Source organism: Nothobranchius furzeri, chromosome 10 (assembly GCF_043380555.1).
Source record: "Nothobranchius furzeri strain GRZ-AD chromosome 10, NfurGRZ-RIMD1, whole genome shotgun sequence".
Taxonomy (NCBI): domain Eukaryota; kingdom Metazoa; phylum Chordata; class Actinopteri; order Cyprinodontiformes; family Nothobranchiidae; genus Nothobranchius; species Nothobranchius furzeri.
Genome location: NC_091750.1, coordinates 41601962 through 41626425, shown reverse-complemented (window position 1 = coordinate 41626425; position 24464 = coordinate 41601962). Strand labels below are relative to the sequence as shown.

Below are 24464 nucleotides of genomic sequence, written 5' to 3'. Positions count from 1 at the left end.
TTATCTCCTCCTGTCCATGGTGTCTCTGGAGGAGCAGATGGGAAATAAGATCTCCTGTAACCTAAAATGAACCAAATCTTCCTCCTAGTTTTTTAAAATAGAGTTTAACATTAATTTAACATCATGGAACCAAAGAATGGTGTAAGGAGTGTAACAAGATCTTCTGTTTTCTATTTCTGTTTGACTCTCTCGGCCCGGCCCAAACCAAAAAAAGAAATGTAAACCTGGATCCAGTGAGGTCTGCAGGGCGTTGGTGTTCTGCTGGTGCTCTAGTTATGTTTGGATCAGGCTTGGTGTGTTGCTGTTTGATATTTGCTGCTTTGTGCTGTCAGACCATGGTCAGGGGCTGGGCGCAGATCTCTGCTCCACTGCTCCGGTTTATCATGCTTTTATAGTTGTGAGAGTGATGGAAGAGGCTGGAGGAACGCGGTCATTCCTGCATGATGGGGTTTAGATTCAGTGTGGATCGGAACCTGAGGAGTGGCTGGTGGCATTGGTAGTGTAGACTCAGGTCTGTGCTGCTCCAGGCTGTTTTATAAAATGTGCTGCGTAACTTTGAGCCATATCGTGTACTGATGCATTCCTGTAGACCACAGACCCACTCACAGCTTTGCTGTGATAGAGATGTCTTCTCTCAGCAGGACAGCGTACTGTCTGGCTTTTAGAACATAAAAATCCTCAGATCTCAATTCGGGCCCTCTAGACAAACGGCTCTGTCTCGTGGAGGCCCTGGTTTTCAAGCTGCAGGACTTGAAAGTTCTGCTGCTAATGTGTTAGTGCCAGACACCACAGGAGGCCTTCAGTGCTCCTGTGGTGTGCCTGCTTGCATCCTGCAGGTGGTTTTAATGCTGAGACCCATAGGTGTTTGTGTGCTGATCAGATTGGAAGCATGTGTTTAATTTATTGAATTCTTCACACATTCCAGCATTTATTAGATCCAGAAAATGGTTTTAAGTGTTATTGACAGTTTAACAGTGTGTAAATACACTGTTATTTGGGGTGGGGGTTTGGGGCCGTGTGGTCCTCCTATCTCTAAGCCAGTCTCAGCGCGGGTTTGCAGGTAACATTCACCTGTGGTGCTGCTGAGGTGATGCTTATGTCCAACATGACTGCTAACCGGTTTAGGGTTAGGCTGAAGCCTGCTCGGTGTGCGTTTGGTTATGTCTGTGAGGGTTGGGGTTAGTTTGTGAGTGGGTTTGTTTCTGCTGGGGCCTCCTGTCCCTTTTCCCTCCGTCCACCTTGACCAGACGACATAAATCAGGCGGTGAATGGCATTTACTGTGTTGGTGGTCATTCTCACATGCACCGCTGCTGGAGACCCCAGCCTGTGAGGGAACCAGGTGCTGGTGTGAGGAGGTGTTTTTAGAGAAAAGGTCTCCTATTGAAGTGATCATCTTTCAGCAGAAGCTGGTGTCAGCATCTGGCTGCTGGAGAAGAGTTGATGGTTGATGTTTATCTCTGCAGAGCTTAACTGAAAAAGTGCTAAAGTTAGCTGGTTCGGCTAATAAGCCAGTTAGTTTGGTTTAAATTAACAAAATAAACCCACCAGCTTGACGGAATGCCTTTCCTGGCTCTCGTCTTTATTTGCCGGTAACAGCGCCTGCTTACGTAATATTACGTTGTAGCTGCCGTATTTTTACATTACACCTTCCGTATTTTTAAAAGATAGAGTTTAGTTGTTAGCTTGAGCTTCGGGAATAAGTGTGGCGATATCGCGCACCCTGGTCCGGTCGAAACGGAAACATCTTCAGAACCGGAGGGGATTTGGAAATTCTGAACCGTAAAAACGGATTCGCTATGACCAGAATTACGCGTCTATCGGGATTAAGACGCAACTTGATCAGACCTGGGGAAAAGTTTTGGTTAGTGTAAGGATTATGAGCGATCTCCGTCCCAAGTGGCACAAACATCAATAAAGAAACAAAAACACACATCAACTCATTTTAAAAGACCAAAACCGTGACCATGAGCAAAGTGCAGCTTTAGCAGCATCAGACTTGGTTGCATTTGATGAGTCAGCGCTCATTAAGATGAGAGAAAGGAGGCCCCCTTCGTTTCAACAAAAACCAGCAAAGATATTATAAAACTTCAAACTATTAATAAATGTCTGACATTTGATTTACCTCCTGGCTGGCTCACCATTATAATCAACGCCTCCTTGACACACCCTGTCATTGCAGAAAGATCATTTGTGACCTATTTGATGAAACGCATACCTTGAGCCATGCACATCAGTGTTTATGACCATTACTATTTTCCAAATTCCTGACTGCAGCCCTGTCTGTGACCACAGGTAGGTATACGGTCTCATTCAGAGAATGGCTGGAAGTAAAATAAATATTGGGTATCATAAGGCAGCACTCATTCATCACAACTGTAGCTACATTTCTACCAGCTTTATAATTCTATTCCATTCAATTAAAAATACTTTATTAATCCCAGAGGGAAATTAGAGTTTCAGTACACACAATTCTGAGATCAGACATACATGACAAGAATTGGTGACTGTGGTCATTCGCAACCAGAGTTGCTCTACGGTAATAGATCAAGAGGGTTTATATGAGGATAGAGTCAGGGGGAGGGAAAAAACGCACTTCAGAGTAACCCTCCACAGAGAGGATACCTTTGCTATGCAAAAAACACCTCAGACAGATATGCACACAGACTTCAGACATTACACAACATAAGTTTCCTCTAGGTGGGGAGGTAGGGTTGGGACTCTCCTCACTTCAGTGCATGCAGATGCATGGGGCAGCACTCATCACCTCTGTTTGGACAGGGGAGGGAGATAATGGGTTAGAGGGCACATTGACTCTTAGATACGGTTCCACGGCCTTCACCGGTCATAGTCCCGCCCAGGCTGGGATAGGGAGTAAGAGTTTCCATAGCGACGGCAGCATTCCACATTTCTTCTGAGGGGGGAGTTATCACTTCAGCCTCACAGGCTCCAAGTGCACCAGATTCAGACAAGGATTGTTTTGGGGACAGACAGAGATAATTTCCTCTCTGCCTTAGTGTTTTGTTGGTCTTCAACCTCTCTAGATCCAATAATGGCGTAATTAATCAATTCCAATCTGTGCTGATCCGTCAACTCTCTCCTTGATCTGATCCACCTTCTGTGCCAGAGGCTGAATGTCAGCCAAAGCTCCAAGCTTACGACTCATCTCGACAATTATATGAGTCTGTGAGTTTACAGCGTGATGCATTCCGTCCCTGAGCTCCGGGATTAAGCCAATATTCATCAAAAGCTCGTTAATTTTACGGTAAGCCAGGTAACTGCTCAGGCCAAAAAGCTGGAATCCCGACACCAAAACGAAGAATCAGCAGGGAGCGGTAAAATACAGGGGGTCCCCAGCAAATACAAGAAACTTTACGAGTCTGATGAAACCCGCTGGTTTTCCATCAGGCAGTCACGGGGCAGCTCCAACGACCCAGTGGCTGTGCTGGGTCAATGTTATCGAGCTCAGTACGGCTCGGCAGAGGGTGAACGAGCCGAGGCGACGTCGTGCTCTGCTTAAAGAAGTATTATTTTCCCGCTTCAGAAGAAGCGTCCAACGTGTCTTTACGCTTTCTCCGAGACATGTCACGGCGCTAAGTTGTTAGCGCCGCGCACTAACACGTCAATAGTGCAGCGTAGCCTGCTGGAGGTTTTAAGGGTTCAGATGAAAACACCTGACCTCTCAGGCTCTTTCTCCCTACTCAAAACCAGTCATCACCAGTCTGGGGGTGAAAATTGAAGCTGGACTTAAATCTGATGCTCACATCAACTCTGTGATCCGGTCCAGTTTCTTTCACCTGAGACGCCTTGCAAAAATCAAGCCTATGCTGTCAAGAGACCACCTGGAGCGGGTACTCCATGCTTTTGTAATTTTTAGGCTTGATTATTGCAACTCTCTCTATGCAGGGTTGGGTCAGTCATCACTGTGCCGCCTACAGGTTGTGCAGAACAGCGCAGCCAGGTTTCTGACTGGGACCAGGAAACGGGACCACATCAGTCCGGTTCTGGCCTCCCTGCACTGGCTTCCAGTCTGTTATCGTTCACACTTTAAGCTCCTCATCTTTGTTTACAATTTCTTCCAGGGTGGTGCTCCACCCTATCTAGCCACACTCCTGAACAGACACTCCCCATCACGCGCTCTGCAGTCCTCTGACCAAGGCCTGCTTGCTGTCCCTCGTTCTAGGTGCCGTACTCGCGGGGACCGGCCTTTCTCAGTCCTAGCACCATCACTCTGGAACCAGTTGCCACCCTCAGTTAGGCTGTCCCCATCTCTGCCAGTCTTTAAGAGTCGCCTAAAAACTCACCTCCTCCACTTGGCGTTCCTTGAACGTGTTTGAATTTGGCCCTCTTTTATGTTGATTTTATTTCCCTGTTTTCATTGGTCTCTTTATCCCTTGTTTTACCCATTTGTCTTCTACTTTAATGTTTTACCTTTTTTTGTGTTTGTAATATTTGAATTGCTTTTATTTTCGATTTATTCATCATATTTAACTTTTCTCATGTACCGTGTTTAGCGCCTTGGGCTTCCCGACAGGGTTGCGGAAGGTGTTTTATAAATAAAGGTTTGATTGATTGATTGATTGATTGATTGATTGATTGATTTATTGATTGATTGATTGACAAGTGACAACATAGTAGTTCCCGCTGCTTCTTTGGGAAACGGCGCCAAAAAAAAAAAAAACTTGGGATCTTGTAGGCGTGGCGGTGGGATTTCAGCCGTGGTGGGCCGCCACAGCTACGCCTATGTAAGGGAAACCCTGAGATCTCCATGTTCCTGATCATCAGTCCCTCAGATTTACCAGAAGTCACAGAGCACTGGTGAATGGATGCTAGTACTGTCTGTAAACTAACTCAGAAGGCTACTTACCCTACAGCAGGGGTGGGCAATTATTTTTTCCATGGGGCCACATGAGAAATAGAAAATATTGTGGAGGGCCGCAGGCCAAAAGGCTGAAGTCAATTATGCATAATATTAATGGTATTTCTTTATAAAAAGCAGTAAATACCATTGTTTCTTCAAGCTGGTAAGAGTAGACTATATGTTATAAATGAGCAAAAAGGAAAAAGTGAGGTTGGCTTACAAAAATGTGATTTATACAAATTTACCAAGGCAATGGTAAACAAAGTGTGCACATTTGGTTTTTGTTAAACATTTGTGACTTATATTAGTTAACAGTTTCAGTCACATTCACTCCAAAGCACATTCTGAGTTTCAAATATTGTTGGAAAGAGGTTCTTAGCATTCTACAGACACACAGTATCGTCTGTAAAATAAAATCACTGAACTGTGATCTTGAGAAAGAGGTTTAAAAAAAGTGTCCCAGTTCACTGCTAGTTGCCTACATTTGTGGTCCAAACACCTTATTTTGTGTTTTAAAGCAATTTTTTTCTTATTCAGTGAGAGAAATCTAGTCTCTGCTGGGCTTTAACGAGTGCATCAAAGTCAGGTTGGATGTCTGAGGTGGAGAAGCGAAGCACAGCTGACAAATGATCCATCAGTGAGAGAGGATCTTTACCTGGATTTTGTAAACTTCATCATTGAAAATGTTTGTTCACAAATGTAGGTAGAGCTGAAGAGAACCAACATCTTCTGAGCATGTCTCTTCAGTTTTGGAAAATCCTCCTTAAGAGAAGAGTAGAAATCCAGCAGAGATCCTGAATCTCTGCTTTCGAGTCCCAAACCCTCTTCAGCACTTTCCCCAGGCTGAGCCATCTGACAGCTGTGTGGAGTCCTCCACAAGAGCCACAAACTGTCTGTGATTCATCGCCCGCGCCCTGATGAAGTTTATTATTTTAGTAACAACATCAGTAACATGGTTGATTTTTAGCACTGACTTGCACAACACATGTTGGTGTATAATACAATGCAAAAACACCTATTTTTGATCTGCATCGATTTCTGTCACTTTATCTTGCATGCGTTTCAAAAGTCCGACATTTTTCCCTGTAAAGCCGGACGTACACTGTGCGACTTTTTCACTCGCAGCACTCAGCTTCAGCTCAAACTGTACGACTTCCCCGCAGAGCAGATCTCACGAGTCATGTGCTCACACTGCACGACCCAGTTCTCGCATGCGACCTGACTGCTCACACTGTACGTCTGGTAGCAACACGTCGGCCCTAAAAATGTGCTAAAAATAGCCGTTTTTACTCAACACGTCAGACTTTTTTGTCTTGTTTTGCCTGTTGTCCTTCGGGAGTGCTGCTGGAGGACACACAGGGATTTATGGGGGTTGGATGAGGAAAACGAAATAAAGAAAGTAAATCTGTGTTTTGTGATCAGTTTAATTTGACATGAACACGACAAGCACGCTTTCTTGACAATCTTTGTGAGTAAAAAAAACGTGTAGAAACAAAAACGAACAGCGTGTGTTATTAGGGAAATAGCGAGCGACAAGTGTTGATGCAGGATTGCGCGCGCATGCGCCGTGAGTGGTTCTGATACTTTTTGGGTCGCAGCTGCTCGCAGCGCCGCTTCAACAGTGCGATACCCTCACGAGGGACGAGCGAAATATTAAACACACCAGAGTGCGACCTCACGACTGCTGATCGGCGGCTGGTCACGTGGTGTTAATCGCCTCTCGTAACCCCCTGTACACTACACGACCGCTCGGCGCAAAACTCGCCCCGATGTCGTGGATTCTCGCACGACTGGAAAATCGGCTCAAAAAAGTGAAAAAGTCGCACAGTGTACGCCCGGCTGTGACAGTCTCTCCCATTTCAATCCCAGAGTGTCCATGCACGCATTTACCTCTGTAAAAAGATCACTCCCTGTCGTTGTCCCTCTCATCGACCGCATTGCTGCCCGCTCCTCTGTGAGCTTGAAGTCCGTTATCCCCGGACAAATACGAGCAGCTGGGCTGTGTCCCGGACATCACAGCTCCCGTCTAATGAGAAAAAGTCAAAACTTGCCACTTCACGTTGCAGCTGAAGCTCCAGGTTCCCCGCAATGTCCTCGATCCTCCTGGTCACGGTTCGCTGTTTTTAGCTATTTTGTGGGATATCACAAAGCTGGTCCTGGTTGCTGCATCCCTGGATGTGTGAAGCTTAGTAAAAAAGCCTTGCTGCTTTTGCAACTTTGCTAGCAAAGCTTCGGATGTCCGTGCCCTCTCAGCATCAGACAAGTTCTTGTATTTTTCCGAGTGTTTCTTGTCGTAATGCCGACTCAAATTGTAGTCCTTAAACACGGCAATCTCCTCCCCGCAAACCAAACACACGGTTTTACCTCCGACTTCAGTAAAAAAAATACTTAGCAGTCCAATTTTTGTTGAAAATCCTGCATTCGGCATCTTTCTTTTCTTTTTTTTTTTTTTTTTGCATGAGCGGACATTTCTCAGGCTACAATCACCATGTCAACCGCGGGCACTTGTTGCTATACGTATTGCGTCATTGTGCACGTAAAATACAACTTCAAAATAAAAGCAATGCAGCCTTAGCCCATGCATGAGGTAAAATGAGAAAATACATTTATTTTGTAATTTCCAATTAACCTTACGCGGGCCGGTCAAAGTCAACCAAAGGGCCGGATGTGGCCCGCGGGCCGTAAAATGCCCAGGTCTGCCCTACAGGAATGAGGAGGTGACAGAGGTGTTTGGGCTGGAACCAGTACGTCAGAATGGCAGCAACACACCGTTAGTGCCTCTGTTTCTCTGAACAGAGGCTGTTCAGGAGGAGTGTCCTGGGTGGGACAGAAATGTGTAAGTACTCGTGGGAAATGTGATGCAGCACAGCAGCTCGGGGTAGAGCAGGTTGTCCAGTAATCAGAAGGTTGCAGGCTAGATCCCGGCTCCCACAAGAGAATGCAGCTGTTGAGTCCTTGGGCAAAACACCTGACATGCCTTGCCTGCTGGTGGTGGTCGGAGGGACCGGTGGCGTCTGTGTACGTTAGCCTCACCTCTGTCAGTGCGCCCCAGGGCAGCTGTGGCTACATCGTAGCTCATCCCCACCAGCGTGTGAATGGGTGAATGACTGATTGTGTTGTGAAGCACCTTGGGGGGTTGTAGATCCCTAAGGCATTTACTGTAACAGCTAGAGGATGGCTAGATGACTTCAGAGAAATGTTAGTAATTCTGACTTTATACCTCGTGTCAGAGATAATGAGGCTGGAAGTCTTCTCACATTTGGATGTGCTCTATTAGAGCCGACAACATGAGTTTTGTCACAGGCATTAAATCATATTGTGTTACAGGACTAGATGATGGTTATTCCACATGCTTGTGGTTTGTGCTGCTGCCTGAGCCTGCCCGTGCTGCACCTCCACCATCAGGATGGTCCTGGTTTTACTGCATGAGCCAAACGCTGTGTTTACGGAGGCCTGTCATTTGCATACATATGTAGTTTGGTTTTATGTGGTGTCAAAAGGAAATGGTGTGATCAGAAAGGCCGTTTGATGTGTTTACCGTGGAAGGAGGGTCAAAAGAACCCACCTGATGTTCATCATTTCGTGTTTTCTCTTTCAGAGGAAGTATTCTCAGCTCAACACCAAAGTCTGAAGGAGGAGAGAGAGTCCTTAACCAAGCTGCAGAAGGAATGCACCGGCAAGAGGTGTGTGTGTGTTGTTCTGCATCAACACCTTACTCAGATATGTCTACAGAGGACATTTGTAATGATAAATATAACCTGCTGCTGGAGAGAACATCCTGGGATTAGATGTTGGGCAGATGAAGCATTGGCCGTATTAATTTCCTGTTTTCTGAGTCTTTTGGGCCCTGGTTGCTCCGCTGCACTAGCCAGGCATTTGTCAGACAAACAAAGCTGAATTCAAGCTTGACATCCGCCACAAGCAAGACAACAACTGACCTTTCAGGAATGTGGTGGAAGCATAAATAAGCTGCAGCTGACACACGAACACCCTGGCTATGAGAGTGTGGTGGGATGCAAGGAGCAGCGTGTAATCTTATTACACACATACACACACACACACACACACACACACACACACACACACACACACACACACACACACACACACACACACACACACACACACACACACACACACACACACACAGTCCGTTTCATCTTCTTATTCTTGTAGAATTTTATAAAGTTTTAAAAAAAGCATCAACATCCAAAAGTTAAGCGGTTTATAGGTAAAAGGAAGGTTAAATGCTGAACATGTTTTTACTTAAAAAGTAGAAGCCATGCAATATCTGAGTCCTCCAGCCTGCTCCTGTGTGTTTCTGATTGTCTGTGGTCTGATGTTCTCAGAGAGCAGTTCCTGAAGTCCAACGCCCAGCTCACCTTTCGCTGTCGCCAGCTCCTCTCTGAGCTCTCCTACATCTACCCCATTCATGTGGTAGGTAGAACCCACCTGACTGATCAGCACACCTTTAATAAAGTGCTTCTGCTCCCAAACGAAGGTCTTGTCCCTAAGACTATTTTATTTTATGTATTCTTTATTTAACCAGGAAGTTACCACTGAGAATAAAAACCTCATTTTCAAGGGAGTCCTGGTTAAGAGGCAGCAAATCATACAGTTACAACATTTCTCAGTTACACAGATGGTTATGTACAAAGTTACAGAAGGCAGTTACAACTCAGGCAGTCCAGCTCGTGTTTTCAGTCCGGTTTTAATTGTATCCAAGGAGATCAACTTGGTTAGTTTCCATTAGTCTTCCTGTAACCTGTTTCATGAAGACGGAGCAGAGTGGACGAAGGCCCTTTTGCCCAGTTCTGTGTGAGCAAACCCAACACCAAAGCTAGCTTTCCATAGCCGTGTTATAAAAACAATGCTGTCATTTTGCCACAACACCATGTCAGCGTCAGGGAGCCTCAGGTTGTCTTTCAAGGGACTGTAAGGAAGTTTGAAGTTTTAATGCTCGCTATCGCCACTCAGGCCTAACGCGTAACTGCAGCTTCAAAAGTAAGCTCGTGCATGAGGTGCGCATGCTGTACGCTGAGACGGTCCTGTGTGTGTGTGTGTGTGTGTGTTTGTGGCCCGGAGGACAGGAGAGCACAGCAAATTAATAAAAATAATGTGCCTCTGTCTCTGCAGCTGCACTATCTCGTCGGCCAGCCGAACGTGCAGTGTGTGTGTGGCCTGGAGGACAGGGGACAGCAGAACACACAGCTAATTAATTAAATAATTTGGTTCTGTACCTTTCTCTTCAGCACAGCTGACAAAGGTTTATGATGGGTCAGTCCTCCGACATGCTCAGATCATTCCTTTCCCTTGCTTGAAAAATTGTTCCAAAATGAAAGTTGAACCCACATCTTTTTTATCCGTGAATTCAGTGCCTTTTGGCGAGTGTCAAATAAAAATTTGGGCGTCTTATTACTGTAAAAAAAAATTCTTAATTTAAAAAAGAAACTCCAAATAACAAATTATGTTCACACCTGGAGTCAAACCCAGGTCCTCAACATGAGAGTCAGCCGTCTTACTAGGTGAGCTAAAGCACCAGTGACATTGAATCTTATCTAAAATGTTTATATCCTTGATGACAGCTGAAACAATGTCAATCAAAAGAACGATTCGGAGCGTAAATGGCTATTTTGTTGCTAATTTGCAGGAAATATCTAGAAGAAAGTAGCTAAGGGTCCTCAGAAATGTAGCTAGGTTCATCACTAGGCGTTAGGAACAGCGACAAAGTCGCTGACTTGGCACTACCTCACTCTGCTGCTAAAGCTACGGATAACAAATGCTACGGGCAATGCCTCAGCGTGAACGTGCATGAAGCAGCCTGCTCGACCCGAACAACTCTCTTTTTCTGTGATTTTACAGAAAAACAGGCAATCACACATCACAGTAAAAATGCCAGGGCTCATTCTACAGGACCAGGGCATTGCAGGAGAATGTATGAAGAAGAAATGTATTATTTCTATGCATGTTTTGACTGTCAAACTTCCTTACAGTTAGGGATGGGTACCTTTGACATTTGAATCGATTCGGTACTAATTCCCGGTACCTAGGAATCGATACCGGTACTTAACGGTACCAATTTTTGATACTTTTGAGTGTTTATTATTTTAATTCTCTTTTATAATTAAATATATTTTTTTCTCAATATATAACAATATTTGATAAATATCACGATAAATAACATTCAACTATTTGTATTTTAACATCGTCCTTATAAGCTGATAATTAAACTGAAGCAAACATCTTTTCTGTGATCTAAATTTACTGTGTATCTTCATTCCTTTTGCCATCCTTTTTCCGCTGATTTTTCCTAAGTTAGAATTTCCGAGGAGAAAGCGAACGCACCATTAGCTGACAACAATGGTGGCAATGGAAGCTAACATATCAAGCTAACGTTATCTTAAACAGTTTATTTAGCTGCTGGAGCAGATTAAAACGATGATGCCTTACACTTAGATCGTTGTCGCTGGTTTCATCTTCACCCAATCACCCGTCGCACTTAGTAAAGTGAAGCCAAACTTTAGAGCGCTTTCATGTTCTTCTAGTCAGAAATTCGGAGTTCCGAGGAGAAAGCGAACACACAATTAGCGAAACGGAAGCGAACATGTCAAGCTAACGTTATCTTAAACATTTTATTTACCTACCGGAGCAGATTAAGATGAGGATGTCTCACTTAGATCGTTGTCGCTGGTTTCATCATCACCCAGTTACCCATCACATTTAGTGAAGTGGACCCAAGCTTTAGCGTGCATTCTTTCTACCTTTCTACTGTTTACAACTGGCTCACAGCGAGCGACGGCATAATGCTCTTGCGCATGCGCAGCTGTCTTAGCAAGTTCTCGTTATGAAGGACGCATACCGAAACGAGGCACCGTTTGAAATGACGTGAGTCGGTGCTCAGTCGGTACTATGGAATTCGGTCGGTACCTTAAAAAGTACCGAATTCGGTACCCATCCCTACTTACAGTCCCTTTAAGTGGTCACACCTTGGCGGTAATGTTGCACAATCATGTCCTTTTTACAAAAGAGTATGCAATGGAGGTAAAAATCTGAATCAGAAAGGGTTTATGTTGGTCTATCTGGCAGATGCTTTTATCCAAACGACGTACAATTGTTACCTTTAGGACATGTTGTGATCTGTGGGGGAAACCCACAAATGCTTGGGGAGAACATGCAACTCCACGCAGAATGGCCGCAGCCAAGTTTCGAACCTGCAACCGTCTTGCTGTGAAGCAACAGTGCTAACAACTGTGCCACCATGCCATATGTGGGAGAATCACAACATTAGGAAACTGCTGCGATACTTGGTGCAAGAAAAAGTAAATGATAAGCAAAATTAGAATTAAGAAATAAACACAATGAAATGGTCAGTTTATAGGGAATCGATTATTAGAGAAGCAGCTACTTTATACAAGTCAGTATTTGGGTCAGTTTAGGTGAAAACACAACACTGGGTCATGTGACTGAAACAGAGCAGCTGGATTGGGCAGGTCTACGATTGATATTCATCAAAAAGGGGGTATGAGGGAGGTCTCAGCACTGCTGCAGACTTTCATTTATCTTGGACATAACTTGCTTTTTATTGCAATCGAAGCACGCTCATTACGTTTTTGACAAGCCGCTCCTACAGGTGCCTGTCCTCCACAGTCCCTGTGCAGTCCATCTCTTTTTCTGCACGTGCTGCAAACAGGATAGCCTTCCGTCTTCTATAAACTCCCTCGGCATTCTTCAAATATCTAAAAGATGCTCGTAATTCCGACTTTGTCTTCTTTGAGGGATAAAAAATGTCCTCCTGAGCGCTGCCGTCTCCTCCTTTGGCCATTATTTCAGCTTTAGCTTCAAGAAAGTTTTGGTTGTAAACCGCAAAGCGAGCATTTGCCGCCGGTCCTGCAACTTCAGCAGATGATACGGTGGCTGGTAAGGGTCACCACGCCTACACCGCAGCCACGGTAAACCCACCAAGATAATATAGTTTTTTAAAAAAACAAGATGGTTATTATTATTATTGTCAACTTTTTTTTTTTACTGGGGTTTACCGCTACACTGGTTACCGTGACAACCCTACCTGATCGGTTTGCTTTGATCTATTTTGAAAACTCCGATCAAAACCGATAGGGGCGCTATCGGCCGATTACGATCAAATGCCGATCCATCGGTGCATCCCTATTCAGAGGACAACCCATCATGTTTAACACATTGAGTTCTGTCCTTCACGTAGTCTTTGAACCATGAGATTGCATGTTCAGACAATCCCAAACAAAGAAGCTGTTGTTTTAAAACAGCATGGTTTACAACAGGCTTCTCCAACACATTGTCTGCGAGCTACCAGTATCTCGTGGTACACTTGAAATTTGCTCGCCTGGAAACAGTCAAACAAACCATCCTGCCTGACTTTAATTAACAAGGGACAGCTTTTAAATTTGATGGCAAAGCAAGTTCTCCCCATTTTCTGCAATATCAAATCTAAAATTAGCATTTAGTGGAAGTCAAATAAAATCTGATTACAGCACAAATCTTTCGGCAAATGTTACTGGAAATAAGCAGATAAATTAATCCATCCGAACTCACCTGAGGAGTGCCTCAGGGATCTCTGTTAGGCCCCCTTTTTGCCCTAAACTGGTGCTGCTCACCCAGGGCACATGATGTGGTCCCAGACAGCCAGCAAGTACAACAAGGCCACAATCTGTCTTCCAAAACATCAGAGCAGCAGAATAATGTTTGTGAGTGATCAAGGCTCAGCCATTAGTCCAGGTTCCGGGAAGGCTCCGTCTTCAGGAGGTTGTTGATGCTAGCGCCTACGTAGCAACAGGCAAAGCCCTTTTCACACGGAAAGCATCAGTGGCACAAAACGCCACGTTAAATAGAATCAGTTGTAGTCTGTGGTGTGTTCCCGCCTGGCTAGCCTGTGCACAACCGGTCATTTTTTAAGCCCCCCCTCCCAAGGCGGTCTGCTTCGGGCTGAACTGGTCCAACACACCCACTTCCAACTGATTGGCTGTCTTAAATTCACGCTTACCTTTAGGGGGAGCCTCCGATTGGTGGATCGAATGAGACTGCGGAGGCTTCCTGTATCCTTCCTGTATTATCATTCAGGTTACTGAGGAGGAAACATGCCTCTGACCGAAGCTGTCTGTCTCAGGAGCGCGCGCACACACACACACACACACACACACACACACACACACACACACACACACACACACACACACACACACACACACACACACACACACACACACACACACACACACACACACACACACACACACACACACACACGCACACACACACACACAGTAATTGTTTCTCTCTGCGCTTCAGCTGCGGGAGGACAGGCAGCAGTCTGGATGCAATCACATCACCTCAGGCTATTTTTGTTACGAGTAAAGATTGCACCCCCCTCCCCATTTCCTCGTTCAGAGGATGACAAAGAGCCATTAAACTGAGCAGGAGGTCCAACAACAACACCACTTTTGTACTGAGTTGTGATTCTGTGGAGCATACAGGTGACTTCACACTGTTTACTGATCACCTCAGGTTATTTTTGTGTGGAATAAGGAAATGAAGGTCAGGCCATGGTGAGCAGGATCCAGCTGAAGATGGTCAAAGTTTGTAGGTTTTAGATTGCTGTAGCTTGTGAGACGTTTAGATCAACCACACCACACATCAGGTCTTTGTTCTCCAGGATTGTGGTCAAACAGGATCCAAATAACTTCACAGTTCATGTTTCAAAACTTCAGAGTTCAGTTCCTCACAGCTCTGGCACAAACATGTCATGATCACTCACTCCTGGAAGACATGCTAATACTTAAGATGCTAACATCACAGGTTACAGAAATAAAGTCCATCTGCCTGCAGCACAATCTTACAGCCCATGTTCTGGTTTTGATACTGGTTCTGATGCTCTCTCCACCATCTTTAACCCCAACCTTCTCACCTTTAAACCCTAGGTCAATCAGTCAGATTATGTCATCTGTGGAGTCAAGCTGCCAAACTCAGATGATTTTCAAGGTAATTTATGGTGTGTGTGTCTCCCCCTCTCTCTCTCTCTCTCTGTGTGTGTGTGTGTGTGTGTGTGTGTGTGTGTGTGTGTGTGTGTGTGTGTGTGTGTGTGTGTGTGTGTGTGTGTGTGTGTGTGTGTGTCTGTGTGTCTGTGTGTGTGTGTGTGTGTGTGTGTGTGTCTGTGTGTGTGTGTGTCTGTGTCTGCTCTGTCTTCTCCATCCCCAGTGAGTCGTGGTGGATGGCTGCTTATACTGAGCCAGGATCCTCTGGAGGTTTCTTCCTGTTAAAAGGGAGTTTTCCTCTCCACAGTCGCTGCATGCTTGCTTAGTATGAGGGTTGCTGTAAAGAGTCTGACACTAGTCAGCGACTCTATGCAACCTGCTGGGTTCCTTATATAGGAAACTTTTTACTGATTGGCTTAATGAACTGACCTGTGTTGGATGTTTTATTATGCGAAGTGCCTTGAGAAGACTCTTGTCGTGATTTGGCGCTTTATAAATAAACTTGAATTGAGAAAAAATAAAAAGATTGTGATTTAAAAATTGCAAGAAAGGGAGAGAAAAAAAAAGAAAGACATGAGAATCCAGAGTGAGAGCTGAGTCAAAGACATCAACATGTATACTGGACATTTATGCCCATAGGCTTGAATTATAAGGGTTTGTTTCCAAATGGGAGGTTCCCATCTTGACGTTGTCACACCTCTCATCACGCCCAGACAATCCAAAAATTGAAATAGAGGTGGGGCTGTTACAGTTGGAAGAAATGAACCAATGTAGCAACTAGCTAACTTAGCTAACCCAAGAAGCTAATAAGAGGCTCTGGGGACTGGTGTAGCCCACCTACTCCGCCACCTGGCTCCTGTGCGAGGCTGTAGTCATGCTGGTCGCCTGTGGATATCTAATATTGACCGGGACTGTTAAAGTACAAGTGGAGCCTCAGACCGCTGTGATCGTAGCCGGGCGCTGTGGCCTTTTACATCAGCTCATGCTCCACTGTCGGAGATCAGCGGGACAGTAGCTACATGCTAACCCAAAGCTAACAGAGTTTTTCTGGACGTTTTTGACGAGAAAAATGCAGTTGAGGGACTCAAAATGAAGTTTCTTCAAGTAAATAGCTGCAGTGTTTCTGTGGTCTTCCTCAAAAATCCACAAGTGACCAGCATGACTACAGCCTCGCATCGGAGCGGTCCGCGAGTCCCGGCTGCCCCGGGAAAAGGAACAGCCAGCCGCCTGCTCTTAACAACTGTTCCCATGCAGCAGACAGGAGAAGCTGGGCACTCATTCTAGGTTCTTATGCAGCCCCACTAACATGTTTACCAAGCAGTTAAATTACACAACAGGGACAGAATGGGACTCAGCTTAGCAATGTTCCTGAGACGGAAGAAGGAAGAGCGAACAAGAGAACTGACATGAGAATCCAGGGTGAGAGCTGGGTCAAAGGTCACACCAAGATTCCTGATTGAGGGTTTGTTGTGAGAAGCAAGCCGACCAAGAGGGTCTCTGACTTTGGGAACCAGCTTGTTTGGGGCACAGATGAGGATCTCAGTCTTATCTTCATTCAGCTGAAGAAAGCTCCCAGCCATCCAGGTTTTGATAGTTTAAACAGGTGTGTAACATCTGCAGCTTAGACATCTCTTGGGGCTTAAAGGAGATGTACAGTTGAATGTCATCTGCATAAAGATGGTAGGAGATTCCTTTAAAGGAGCTCAGGGTGTGCTGAAGAGGAAGCAGATAGAGGAGGAAGAGCAGAGGCCCCAGCACAGAACCTTGTGGGACACCATGGGTAAGAGAGGTGGTGGAGGACCTAAACTTTGAGACGGCCACAGAAAAGGAGCGCTCAGAAAGAAAAGAGGAGAATCACTCCAGAGCAGATCCTGATAGGCCTACCCAGTCTTTCAGCCTCTCCAGTAGCAGGTGATCATTAATAAACTGAGATAATATGTTTATATTTTTTGAAAACAAGACGTTTATTATTATTGTCAAAGTTTTCCCGGAATTACTGCCACACCGGTTACCGTGACATCCCTAGTTACATGTCACCAGTTAGGAATATGATGTGTCCTATAAACATGTGTCTCATCTGCATAATGTCTTACGGAGAGACAGATTTAGTCAGTGGGAGCTCACCAGCTAGCCACTGTCCCTGCTGGTGGTTCCTATTAGACCCACAACCAGCCCTGTCTGCCCCATGCTGTTTGTTCTCCAGCTGCTTGTCTCTATGTTTCAGAGGATTAGGACCATAGCGTTGCAGGTCTCATGTCGAAGTGACCATTAACCAAACCAGCTCATCTTCAGGCTTCCTGGAGGTTAGGGTTTATGGATTCCTCTGGACTGAGGGTGTGCTCACGCATTTGGTTAGGTGTGAAGGCTGGCAAAAGACCAGTGAAATTGATGTTTTAAGCTGCGGTGTGTTTTGGGTTGTAATGTGCGTCGTTAGGTTTTTCCATGTAATATTTCCAGGATTAATCCTGGCCAATGCCGCTGTGCATTGTAGCTTTGATGTTCCCACTCCTGTGTGAATGGATTGGCTGTAAATGAGTTCCCTGGACTGTTTCATGTGTTGGTTCACTGAGAGCCCTCTGGTAAATGGACCAGCAGAACATTGTAGGTCTGCTGACTGAAGTCCTGTCACCACTGCAGCTAGAGATGACGGGAGCGTGGCGGTCGCCCTGGGTTACACGGCACACCTGGTCCTGATGATCTCGTGCTTCCTTCAGATGCCTCTCCGATATCCATTGATCCACAAGGGCTCGCGCTCCTCCATAAAGGACACCATCACGGACAGGCTCACGGAGAAGGAGAGAGAGTAAGTACGATTCCCAAACAGGAAAACAACAGATTTCAGCTTGTTGTGCGTCAGAGGAAGCTGTCAAAGTTCAAAGTTTTCACAATGACTGATGATGAACATGTTTCTTTTCATGTTAAATGAATAGATTAATCAAACATAAAAGAGGATCAAATGCATCCTTCACAGAGAGAGAGGAACATAATGGTGATGTGTAAAAACCACATGTGGGCTTGTAAATTCTTTGTAACATGTTTTGTAACATCGTTTCATGAATTGTATCAAACCGTCATATCGTGAATGAATCGTGAGCTGGGATGAATCGTATTGAACGGTGTCGACCGAGGGTTTCACTATTTGGCCGATGTGTCGTATCGCTGGTCCAGTATCAAGATGCTAATGGAATCGGTGGTGGGGATTTGCATCCCTATGCAGGATGGGAGTGTGGTGCCAACTGGTCTGTGACGGTGAACTAGTGTACATCATTAACTCATTCACTGCCAGCCATTTCCTGATCAGAAAAGCTCTTCACTGCCAGCGTTTTTACTGTTTTTTTCTTAAGTCACAGAACATTGTGCGCTAAGATGTCAACACCAAAACTACCAAACAAAGAGGAGACTCACCTCTTACATCAGGATGAATACGTGCATTTTGAGCTTTCATAATCCGTTGTTGAATTGTGATTGGCAGAATCTTTCCCGGGTCATGCTTCACTTTTTTTTACAGCAGCGGCCGAAAACGATCTCCTGACGTCGTATGCGGATGAAGATTGGCTTTAGAGCTGGGATGTTTGTTCTCACTGTGCGGGGGCTCGTTCTGACGCTCACACAGTAAAAAAATGCAAATGATGACTTTAGCAGCGTACTTCACAGACAGCAACCATCATCATCTCTTAAACAATGAAGACGGCATGATTGTGTCCTTGGGCAAGACACTTAACCCTCCTCTCCTGCTGGTGGTGGTCGGAGGGACCGGTGGCGCCTGTGCTCGGCAGCCTCGTCTCTGTCAGTGCGTCCCAGGGCAGCTGTGGCTACATGGTAGCTCATCCCCACAAGAGTGTGAATCTGTGAATGACTGATTGTGTTGTGAAGCACCTTGGGGGGTTGTAGAACCCTGAAAAGGTGCTACACAAATATAGGCCATTTACCGTTTATCACCCTGCCACTGGGACTACACTTTAGCTGGTTCAGTGGAAAATAGCCTGTTTTTTTAATGTTTCTATATCCCTTGTGTATCTTTTCAGTTGGGCAGCCAAGGCTTGGAGTCTGTTTTTTGCCATTTCCAGGGCCTCAGTTTGTAATTCTGGGGTAATCCCTTTCTGGAGGCACCCTTCTGGAGTCTGACCAATGGCTCACATCTTTCCATAATGCCCTGATTTTGGCTTCCAGCCTTCTCCATCATGGTGGACATTGTTCAGCTTGGCCCATCTTAAGGTTGCCAAGAGTCTCGGGGATCACTGTTGCTGCTTATTGGCTTCTGTGCTGGTTCAGTAGGGATTGTACTTGATGCTGCATTCACATCATCTAGAAGACCCTCTAGAAGTACCTGACTGAACTTTGCTAGTTGCTGGTTTACAGTCTTGACCTTGTATCCTGGCAGTAGCATTCATATGTTGTATCTCTTGGATCTGTTGGTTTTGACAGCAACTGCCGCTACTAGAGCTACTGCTGTTAGTTTACACAGCGGGTCTTTTCATGTGGCCCCCGCTCCCTCTGGTTGCTGAAGTAGCTGCTGGTTTGGTTTGCCGTTTATTCACTCTCATCATTTGGCGTTAATGGTCTTGCCTAGGCACCAACACTAGATGAAACTTGACCGAATTGTGCATAAATGCATTACACTGACGGATTATGGCTTCCTAAAGAAGGAAAACTCCATTCTTTTAGATGTGGTTCAAACATACTGCAGGATATTTCCATTTTACCATTACAACTTTGTCTTTACGACGAGAAATGAAACTTGTTTTCAAAAGATACCTTTTCATATGAATGCGTTTTTGTACCTTGTATGAATGGTATTTACTTTCTCGTTACCACAATAAACTGCTCCGTCTTCCCTCGTGCTCTAACCACAATGTGCTTTCGTAAGTTTGTCTTTTTGTTTTCTTGAAATTTTGATGATGTGGCCATAACCAACTCAAAAATAAAATGAGAAATGTTCAAAATGAGTGTTATTTAATGGTAATTAATAAGATGGTGACAATAAAGATAAAGGTGGAAGTCAAAACACACACGAGTAAGACTTTCTTGGGATCCACAACATATAGAAACATGAAGTCAGAACTCAAGGTGTGGGCGACGGGAGCTGCACAAGCTTCTCCTGTCCTGTTATTTTCTTGTCAAACAGCAGAACTTGCTGTAGTTCCCCTCTCCTTTGGTTTTGTGTTGCTATTGCCAACAAATATAGTTTACTCAGGTGTTCAGACAGTACATCAAACGGCATGTTTCGTCCCTTAGGCCTGTGATTCCACAGCTTTATCTCTTCCTTTTTATTGATTTGAAAGCCAACTATAATTGAAGAAGATGGTGCCAGCAGGTCACAGCAGACTGCTGTAGTGATACAGCCTCACCTGGAGCTTCCTTGATGTCGGGAGATGATTTGTAGGTGAGATGTGAGAGCAGCGAGCGACAATGTTACACATCTGATATTTGTGTGTGTTTTGGTTCTGTAACTATGCATCATGGAGGAATTTTAAAAATAGTTTGATGATAATTGCTAGCTTGAGTGGATTTATTGTGGTATGCGGACTCGACCCACTAAATGGTGAAGTGATGAGAAACGATGCCGTCATCAGACATGCTGCTCAGAGATCTTATTGTCACACAAGAAACAAGATTACACAACATTATAGTTCACTGCTTTGTTCTTCTGGCTCAATATTTAATGTTTGACTTTTATGTGCTCTTTATATAATTATATAACCATAAAAAGAACCCTGAATTTAAAGACACGTTGTTCAGAAGATGTTATAAAGTATCCCCGCTACACGAACACACTGTTAAAATCTTCACAAATGTTTTTTTCACTCCATTTAAGCTGTTTTAAAACTAAGGCCCGATCCCAATACTCGCACTTCCACACTTGCGCCCTTCAATTGTGCGATCCTGCATCGATGCACACTTAGGTGAAGTGTACTACCCACAATCCATTACTGCGGGAGAAAAGACTTAAGTGCCTTTTCTGAAAATATCAATGTATGTATTATCAAATGAAAGTATTCCACTTCAGGACAATTAGGCGACGCTCTGAATGTTTTAGACAAAGCAGCATTGAATGCAGATTTTTGTCAAATAATTCTTTGGTTGTTTAAAAGTTGTTAATAAAGGTTTTTTAAAAAGTAGCACAACGACCAGCATCCCGGCATGCGTTGCAGTCAATTACGCAATGCTCCTTGTATCAATTTGGACACAATTGTGTACCACCCACTCGGAGCCTACTGCGCACTTCCTCTTAAGTGCGCTTCACAGAAGACCATAGGGCGCGGTGCGAGTATTATTTTTGAGGTATGGGGCACTCATGTTTTACAGCATTCAAGGCATTGTGGTATGATGATGCTAATTGGTTGCAGACATTAGCTTTGGCGCTCGCTTTTAGCTTAGCTGGTGTTACAGCTTTTGGTTGTGATTTTCAGTCGAAAGACAGCAAAGGACCCAACATAAGTGTCCACAGCTTTCCTCACAAGAAGACAAAGCAGCCAACCAACAGGAGGCTAAAAGGGCTGATAACGATGAAATATGATGATGATCGGGGAAGCGTGTTAAACGATGGTACCACATTCATTTTCGCTATGCTCTTCACTTTTATTGTAGCGATGCCATTGTTCATATTCATTTAAAACAAGAGTATCATTTTGAAGTGTTATGAAGATTAGAGTGGATGTATGGGTTACTAGGTGATGCATATTCTGATGTCTGTAGTTTTGTTTAAAAGGAAACGATCTTGGCTGAAGACTGCTATGTTTTGCTGTCCACTCCTAATATAATTTATTCAAGCTATTGATAAGGTGGTAGAATAAAACAGGAGGAGACTCAACCAGTTTTCATGTCACCTTCTCAGTGGCCTAGTGGTAGAGTGTCTGCCCTGGGACTCAGATCAGTGTTCAGATCCTGGTCGGGTCGTACCAAAGACTTCCAACAATGGGACCCAACACCTCCCTGCTGGACACCCAGCTTTAATGGGGCTGGATTGGGGGTTAAACCACCAAATGGTTCCCGAGCACAGCCACTCCTGCAGCTCACCGGCCCCCACGGGGATGGGTCTTATGCAGAGATAAAATTTCACCAGTGTGTGATGACTAATGGGACTTTAAACAATCTCTGGTTGACCATTCGGTTTCCTGGTCCAGACCATCATAAGTGTTCTTTTCGTGGTCCAGAGCTCCTTGGCGTTTTGTTTTAAACAAGCACCAACACTTTCACATCCTCATACGTCTATAAAGGCTGACAGCTGGAAGGGTGTTTGAGACAAAGAGGGACCTTATTAGACAGACGAGCAGCCTCTCTGTGTGGGTAATGATGTCTGACAGCAGCTGGACCGGCTCACTGGGAGTCACGTAGCACATCTCCAGGTCTACCAAGCAGGATGTTTACACATGCAGCTGGCAACACAAACATCAACCCTCAGCTTGTTTGTGGAGATGTGACAGTCCAGCTGTGCTCTGAGGTGTTCCTAAAGGGAGCCAAATGACTTTTACCTTCCCTCCTCATTCTTCTGACCCCCGAGGCCCCGTGGGCAGCAGGGACACAGCACAATGATGTGTGTGGAGATGGACACTGACCTGAGAGGGAATGATGGAGTGGGTAATAAAAACATCTGAAAGAGGTAAACAGCTATGATGAGTGGGGTGGTGTTGGATCTGAACCTTAACAACTTGTGTTCGCATTAGCACACCGTCACTCTGTTTGACCTTCATTTTATTGCTGCTGATGGATCTGACCCGGCCTCTTTCCCGTTCATCTTTTCTAACACAGTCGAATTAAGGCTGCGTGTTTCCTGTCCATGTTTTTATTCCCAACGGGGCGGTCTGCCTTCACGGCTGGAGTACACGGACATATATCCTTTTTCTACAAAAAAGAAAAGCCCAAGTCTAAAAAGTTCAAGCCATTTGAAATAAGTCAGATTTACTGAGCTGATGACGGTCAACAGAGCTGTAGTTTGTTTCTCTTCCTGGTTGCTTTGGGGAAGAAGCTGGTCCTCTGTCTGGTGGTTCTTCCTTTTGTAGCATCTACCAGATGGCAGTAGCTCAAAGAGGTGGGGACTGGGGTGGGAGAGGTCTTTTGGCGCTTTCACATCTGGGTTGGCACAGACCCACTTTGGTGGGGTATAATATGTTCACATCTGGGCAGCCTGTGTGTATTCTGTGCTTAACTGATCTCTTTTTGACCTGCTTTCTCAGCAGTCCGCTTTGGGCTGAACTGACACAACACAACCACTGCTGACTGATTCTCCGGCTGAAACTCATGCATACCTTTAGGACAGGGGTTGGCAACCCGCGGCTCTGGAGCCACATGCGGCTCTTCCATCCATCTGACGCGGCTCTGTGCTTGTAAAGTAATGAATGGATATTTAAATAAAATGCATTTTATTTTACTGCATTGATTTTATATTTGTATGCCAATTCTAAATGTAAAGATTGTCTGCATAAACCTGAACCGTCCAACCCGGTCTTACTGTGAGACCGGGTTGACAGGTCACCTGCTTGTGCGTAATCAGACGTCTCTGTAGGAGCTTTCTGAGCTGAAGATGACATGAGATTCTGGGATTCTCCTCAGACAGGCTCATGGATGTGTCGCCACATTGGAGACAGAAACAAGCGCTATTCAGCCAAAGTTTCATCATCAGGGAACATTTTCTAAGCGCCAAGTCTCTCTGAGAGACAGGGTTTGGAAAACACTCACTTCAGTGGGAGGAATCTTCCCGCATGGCTCTGGTTCTGCTACGCACTCCAAGCCCCTCTCCACATCTTCAGCTCGCTGTGCACCTTACGCAGGCGCTGAGCAGTGTCCAGCTCAGATGTTCTGATGGGAATCTTCTCTTGAGTGATTTAGCTACATCTGCGACATGCGTAACGAATAAAATGTCAGTTCGTCTGCATGTGTCGCGGTAATTCTTTCTATTCTTTCTCCGTCAAAATAAACGGTCAAGTACGGGAACTGTCCGGTCAACACGAACCCTGCCGATTAACTGTTTTGTTTTCTTGTGAAAACTGTTGCAAATAGATTAAATTAAACTGGATTAACACCAGAGCCAGGCGCACTGCGCCGTTATCTCTGTCACTGTAAATGAGGGAAAAACACATCGATCGGATCCTTTTCTGACCTTCCCCACCAACAAAGTTTAATTACAACAATCAAACGAGACAGAGCCTGGATTTGTATTCTGAACAGTCTAAACATGTTTTAAAAAGAAACGGATGACAAAAGTGGCACCTGCTCAGTAAAACCACCAACAGGGTGAAAAATATCAACATATTGTAGATGGGCTACAACTTCTGGATCCATTTTATACAAATCGTTGATTATCTTCTGTTGAAAGATAACTTTGACGTACACGAGCGACCGGTATTGACTGCTGTCACCTGATGTGATTGGTTAAAGCAGCTCTCGGCTGCTGCGGCTCCCAGTGTTTACTTTACTGTGGGAAACGGGTAATAATGGCTCTTTGATGGGAGAAGGTTGACGACCCCTGCTTTAGGGAGAGCCTCTGATTGGTAGGTAGAATCGGCCAGTAGGGGCTTCCACATGCATGCTTCGTTATCAGTCTGGATACTGGGGAGCAGACTTGCTTCCCATCAGCAAGAGTAGCAAGAACATTCCAATCAAA

The 24464-nt window shown here is 45.0% G+C and overlaps 1 protein-coding gene across 1 annotated transcript in view; it reads left to right on the top strand.

The window, feature by feature from the left end:
• Positions 1-24464, top strand: part of uvrag (UV radiation resistance associated gene) — a 153996-nt gene that overhangs the window by 64308 nt on the left and 65224 nt on the right. The window contains exons 9-12 of the mRNA XM_015960166.3: positions 8458-8542; positions 9209-9296; positions 14810-14870; positions 17501-17666. Coding sequence (XP_015815652.1) covers positions 8458-8542; positions 9209-9296; positions 14810-14870; positions 17501-17666 — 400 coding nt within the window. The remainder of the gene's footprint in view (positions 1-8457; positions 8543-9208; positions 9297-14809; positions 14871-17500; positions 17667-24464) is intronic.